The sequence below is a fragment of the Ruditapes philippinarum genome, unplaced genomic scaffold (genome assembly GCF_026571515.1).
Source record: "Ruditapes philippinarum isolate M1 unplaced genomic scaffold, ASM2657151v2 ctg3137_1_1_1_1, whole genome shotgun sequence".
Taxonomy (NCBI): Eukaryota; Metazoa; Mollusca; class Bivalvia; order Venerida; family Veneridae; genus Ruditapes; species Ruditapes philippinarum.
Genome location: NW_026861528.1, coordinates 121,023 through 127,798, shown reverse-complemented (window position 1 = coordinate 127,798; position 6,776 = coordinate 121,023). Strand labels below are relative to the sequence as shown.

At 31.0% G+C, this 6,776-nt stretch overlaps 1 protein-coding gene across 1 annotated transcript; it reads right to left on the bottom strand.

The window, feature by feature from the left end:
- Window positions 1-3,788: 3,788 nt before the first annotated feature.
- Window positions 3,789-6,053, bottom strand: LOC132715948 (uncharacterized). The gene is made up of 3 exons (XM_060699067.1): window positions 5,858-6,053; window positions 4,920-5,043; window positions 3,789-4,026 (listed from the first exon to the last, which is right to left on the bottom strand). Exons 1-3 carry the CDS (start codon window positions 5,955-5,957, stop codon window positions 3,873-3,875), a joined length of 378 nt encoding a protein of 125 aa, XP_060555050.1. The 5' UTR covers window positions 5,958-6,053; the 3' UTR covers window positions 3,789-3,872.
- Window positions 6,054-6,776: the final 723 nt, after the last annotated feature.

The window sequence follows — 6,776 nt, the reverse complement described above, 5'->3', positions numbered from 1 at the left end:
CTGTAGCAATGAGGGATGACCAATAATATAATGTAATGAAGTGATATATAATTTACGTCAAACTCTGATGGGCAAGACTCTTTTAAACGGTCATACCAGAATTTAAATAACATAAAACAATACAGCTTTTTTTCTCTTTTTTTGTTAAAAAAGGATTATTATGGTAATACATGAGTGTTTTGATTTGTTTGCTTCTCAATGGCCTCTACTCTGCCTTACAAGTGCAACATGGTTTTGTCACCTCTAAATAAATAATAAATAACCAGACTATATCTTTGAATTTTTCTAAAATGGAATCGATTTTTCAGATTGTTTTTGTTAACAGCCTTTTGATATGTCAGTGCAAATGGATTTTTCCTTTACCTTTCATTTCCTTCTTGAATGCCATTATCATTCAAATGTCTTTGATAGATTTTACCAAGTCAATTCACTTTGCCTCACGTCCATCCAAAACAATAATTGATTACATAAAGGAAGTATTCTAAGATTTAACTAAACCTTTTGTACCAACAACCTATTTCAGGCTTACCAAACCGAGCCTGCAAGATTTTTAATTATGCCGTGTTGGGCATTCTTTAGGGATTCTTATTTTCTCTATTTTATTGCCAAATCAGCGTTGTTTATGCCTTGTGGAGGCTGTAAAAAGTCGCCCCGCACATTCAATCAGAGACGTTATATTTCCGATCCTTAAAGATCTTTCAGCACGACATTATTGTTGTGCTTGTGGTAATTTAGTTCTTTCTATACGGCTTTTTTCTTGTTGGGTGGTTCCAGTATTTCTCACTTGAATACTGTTGAATCAAGCTTAGGATATGTGACCTGCTTTTTAATTTTGTCTTTTGACGTCTTGTGACGTCTTATCTGTGATATGCAGGCTTCATAACCTCTGATCCCCTTTCAAAATTCCATTTTATTAAATTCCGCCCATTGTTTTCTCGTTTAGGGGAACACCCATTGTTTTACTTACCATATGCCGCTTTTCATGGTATGGCACTTAAGTGTCACAATGAAGGTTCCATAATAACCACCATATGAATACACCTGCGGATGTTTCAAAATTCAAAATTGTACCAGTTCATAGTTAATGTTGAATTTTGCTCAAGCCGGTGCAAGGGGCGTGGACGGTCACTTGCCCTTTCCAGTACAGTCCATGAAGAGGCTCAATCAAACCGAGCCTGCAACATTTTCAATTATGCGGTGTTGGACTTTCTTTAGGGATTCTTATTTTCTCTATTTTACATATTATTTTGTTTCGTACTGAATGACAAGTCAGTGTCTCCGATAAACCCAAACAAACAAAACTGCTGCTAAGCGATACGAGGTTAAAAAGCCTATCTGAATGGGCATCACCCTTTCACAGACATGTTTACAGCCACATATAAAATGTGCGCATATGAAGTCCATATATGCCATATTATGCCATATAATACCAAACAAGAAATCAAAATTGCTTTAGTGCTTTGAATCTTTATAAAGCATATAGCGGTATTTAAAGTAGCTTCTTACTTCAATCTGTTAGTCCATTAATTAATGTTACCTATAGACTGGTCATCTTTAGTATTTTATACATAGTCTGTTCATAAAAAATAGAATTCTTTCGGTTTGTTTAGATTCTATTTACGTATTTCACAAAAGACATTAATAAAAAGAAATTCAACCTTGTGAAATGTATCATTCGCTTTGGTTGTAATTGCAATGTTGGGTTGGGTTGTTGGACTAAACAATAAAACAGAATAAGTAACACTCTAATTTCATACCCCCTAAACACTTTTAATACAATTTGTATACACATGCCATGATTAAATATTCCGCAACACAGGATAAAACATGGCATGGTCTCAAAAAGCGAAATAATACAACCCATTCAAAATCCAAAAAGTAAAATGATTTGACAACTAAAATTTTGATTTGAAAAAAAATATTCTCAAACTGGGAAATCATATTTAGATATCAATATTATATCTGCGAAATGAGAATTTATGATTGAAAACTGAAAGGTAGTCTTAATGAGACTTAAAACGTTTATTTCCCAAGAGCTTTATGATATAAGTCTTCAAATAAAATCAATTATTGCTGTACTGAGAATTGTTTTGTTGCCATGGTAAATTTTGTTAAAATAACTCGAGGTAAGAATTAAATATTTTTGTCATTTCATAGATATATAGAATGAGATTGATTACTTTTTTGTCAGCTGTAATAAATCAACAAATACTCATGACAATTTCATTATAGATAAACATTATAAGTTTTTTTAACAGGTACTTTTTTCTATATGTTAAAGAGAAAAGCAGAATCCCTAAAGAAAGTCCAACACAACAAAATTGTAAATGTTGCAGGCTCGGTTTGTTTGAGCCTGTTCATGGACGGTACTGGAAAGTGCAAGTTACCGTCCACGCCCCCTAGCACCGGCTTAAGCAGAATTCAACATTTAAACACGGAAATGGTGAAATTTTGAATTTTGAAACATCCTAAGGGTGATTAGACAGCATTCAAGTAGGAATACTGGAACCACCCAAGATGAAAAAGGCCAAATAGAAGAAACTTAAAATACCACATAACATGTATACACAACAATAATGTCGTGCTGAACGATCTTCACAGATAAGACGCCAAAAGACAAGTTGAAAAGCAGGCAACATATCCTAAGGGTGATTAGACAGCATTCAAGTAGGAATACTGGAACCACCCAAGATGAAAAAGGCCAAATAGAAGAAACTTAAAATACCACATAACATGTATACACAACAATAATGTCGTGCTGAACGATCTTCAAGGATCGAAAATATAATATCTTTGGTTAAATGTACGGGGAGACTTTTTACGGCCGCCACACGGCACAAATAACACTGATGTGACCATAATATAGAGAAAAACATAATCCCTAAAGAAAGTCCAACACAACAAAATTGTAAATGTTGCAGGCTCGGTTTGATTGACCCAACGTTTCTCATTATTAATAGATGCACATGAAACAAATTGGTATTTCATACCAATAATCCAAAATAAACTGCTTTCATAAGAGCAGAGTATATAATGGTACACATTAACGGTACAATTTTGTGTTATACGAAGTGCAATAAAATTTGAATTTGCTTTTAAGTTTATCATTTGCAAAAAAGAAACATTTTTGAGTCCTTATTTTTTTATTATGGTGTTTTAACGTTAAACTATTGCTGAATAGTGTATGCAGTTGCAGAAAGTTTTTTTTAAACTCAATGATGTTAAATATTGGCATATTTTCTATATTTTATTTTATTTTTTCATTTTATTAATTCATTTATTTATCAGTAAATGTGAACAGTATATGACAAAGGGTAAATTAAAATATAAAAATTCGAGTCTTGTAGACCACTCAATCACAACAAAGCTTAAACAGGTAGGAACATTTTATAGAAATATTCGCTTTAAAAGCTTATTTTCCAACAATGGAAAATACCATGTCACTATGAACATCTTTCATCTTTCATGATACAATTTCAATTAGAAACACCGTAAAATGAGGTTGCTAGAATTTTTATCAACTATTAACTGGTCTATTTTTTATTTAAGGAGACACATTTTGTGAAATAAAAATTTGTTGGTTCACATAATCGAACATGAAACATCCTCCGCTTTAGCTCAACACAAAACTATTCAACAGAGAGCTCAGTTTAAAAGCCAAAAAAAAAAACCACAAAAAACACATTTATATCAAACGTGATTAAGCTTTCGGCAAGTTGCTGGCGCCATCCTTAGAGTGGACTAACCATTGCAAATAAGATGGAGTCCAGATAAACAAAGTGCATACATCATTTTCATTTAAAATTTATTGTGTAATAAGCATTAGTTTATTAGAATTAGTATGGAATAAGTATGGTTGTAAGATAGAACAATCAAATGACAGCTTGGTGCTTTGGAATCTTGTGGACAGGACACTGGATAGTTACGCTGGTCTTTAAGACCCATTTGACTTCACATCCAGTCTTAACAGGTTTGCACTCAGATAATTCATCGTCCTCGGGCTTTAGAATTATTGTCTCAAGCAATCTGCAAATGAAATAAGAGAAAATTGATATGTTTTACCAACATCGATGATTGATATTGTATGTAAAACGACACTTATATCATGTACAGCATTTATCACATGCAACCAAACCGTCATAAACTTATTATAGATAATTATCATAGTGTCACATGATAAAACATAATAAAACAAATGAATGTGTACCAATAAAGTGTAATTAAACGAAAGTTATAGTACATTGTATCTACAAACCTTAAAAAGTAAACTAAATAATAGTTATTCATCTTAGAACTACTTCAACAGTTGAAGAATATCTTGACGATTTTGTTCATTTATATATAATACTATATAATTTCCTTCTTGAAAAACAACTTATAAAAATGTTGCGACCTTACAATGATGCTTTATCCTTACGATACGCTGAATTGCTACTAAATACAAAATAGCAAACTATGAACACCTAGTGATACATTATGTTAACAAACTTGGTAACAACATTTTTGTACGAAGCATTATATAAGGTGGGAGGAAAACATGATAAATTGTAATTGTATCATTATGAATCATCATGTTAGGGCAGGAAGATTTGATCAGCTGTTAAATGTTGTACAATATTTGTATTTTCCCAGGTTAAGTTAATTAAGTTTTATTGATAATGTTCATTCATATCAGCAATGTATTTCAATTTGCTAAAAGGTCTGAAAATAATTATACATTAACAACATTTTATCGTAGTGGCCATTGAGATAATCATATACATGATTCCATGACAATATGTTTTTGTGCAAATTCACCTTAAGTTCAGTTAACTGTCTTTATGGATTATTAAAACAAGCATACTGGTCATATGCTGATTTATTTTAATAAATGAAATGCGACTTTTCAACAAAAGTAATTCACATGATTGTATACTTACGAGTTACATGACAGGTATTTATTGCTGCATTTACATTGTACACATTTATCGTAATCCTTAAAGTTGGTGCCCGGTAAAAATCTGGAACCCTTCCATTCACAGTAATGAACTGGATAACCATTTTCTATGAAAAAAGAAGCCTTCTTTGAGATATATTACTTAGACTTTTGAACAAAGTAAGAACAAATGTTTCTTCACTTCTGCACTAAACACAAAACAAAAAACAAAAAAAAAAACTAACAAACAAACATTTATTCTACTTTTTTTTTGTTTTACAGTTTTATGCTGGTGTAACGTTTTGCACTCTCAAATTATCATGATACTTCACTGTTCATGTTAATAATAATTCTATAAGGTTTTCATAACACGCACATTATATCTTGCCATGAAGTTTCCATTACTATATGATATATTTTATTTGTCCTCATTCATATATATAGTTTAACTACAGTGAAATCATATTTGATGACATCATTGTGAAATAATGAATTATAACTTCACTTGCAAAGTTCAGTAATCAACCGAAGAGCATGTGAAATGAAAATAAGAAAAAGTTGTCATATCCAAAAGAAAAGACAATAAATAACAAATAAAATGAGTTTATTGAGGCAATAATCTTATAAGGAAAGGAATGATGAAACTTTCACACCAGTCTTTCATTTAATTACTTTTTCCTTTTTTACCAACATATAAGGGTACAATAAAATAGCTTGTATGATGATTCCAAAAAGGTATTGAAATACAAAAAAACAATGGTACTTTACAATGTTTCATCTCTTATCATCACATAGAATCTATGCAAAAGAATCTGGGTGCTGTAATCATTGAAATTTTATTTCATTTACAAAAATAAATCACCGTTTCACAGGAACTTTCCAATATCTTTCAAGATTAAACTTTTTTTTACATATAACGAGTAAATTAAAAAAAGTGTTTACCTTCAGCTGTTAGAGTCTCTATCAAAAATTGTCCTCCGCTGCATTTTGAAGAGGAGACGCAAATCGCGAGTAAAATGACAACGTTGTAGACGACGTTCATATTTGGACTCAAATATGACAATCCTAGAATTCATCAAGAACCTCTGTTTATGTATCAATGTGATATACTTGTCACTATAATCCCTCACAGTTTGTGGTCGCCGCAGGTATCATGAAAAACAATTAGAAATGATGTATTCAACTGTAATTAACAAATGAGTTGTACCGGCTTGAAATCAGATCAGGTAAACATGCTAATTTATCTTGTATTGCAACAGTTGTAATGATCCTGAAAAATGTTGTTTACAAATATTAGATTTCAACTTTTATAAAACATAACAATGATAAGAGTTTAATGTATGTTTTTTTTAAACTGCTGTAATTTGTGAAAATTTTATACACGTTTTATAAAAATCAAACACTTTCGTTTAATCCCAGATTTTATGTATTATCATTTTTTTTTAAACAAATGGTGATGAAAGAACGGATTTCAGTTTTTAATAGTTAAATGAATTTATTGGTTGAAATAAGTACAAGATAATGGTATATACACTAATATCAAGTAAAGTGTATAAGGATTTATTTAAACGAATGTGTTAAGTATATTGTTTCAAAACAATTTGATGTCTTTGTACAAGGCACTTTTAGAAGCAGAAAGTTCTTTAATGTTATAACAGTATGGGTTAAGCTACTACACGGCTCGATTCCAACTTTATTGTCAAACGCTCTAGGAATATATCATTTAAAACCTCTAAAAGGGCTTAATGTAGTTAATTTTCTGTATGCCGGTTCATTTAGCTAATATACATTGCTCTTTATTAGAATGTTCTCAAAGCAAACATGCATAAATTTTCTTTTCAAGTCTTTCATAAAAGTTTTG

Excerpts from the sequence above, each read along its gene's own strand:
- LOC132715948 (XM_060699067.1), bottom strand. The coding sequence starts at position 5,957 with ATGAACGTCGTCTACAACGTTGTCATTTTACTCGCGATTTGCGTCTCC. Across the intron at positions 5,044-5,857 it reads AGAGACTCTAACAGCTGAAG|AAAATGGTTATCCAGTTCAT; the intron begins GTAAACACTTTT and ends CTTTTTTCATAG. Across the intron at positions 4,027-4,919 it reads AAATACCTGTCATGTAACTC|ATTGCTTGAGACAATAATTC; the intron begins GTAAGTATACAA and ends TTTCATTTGCAG.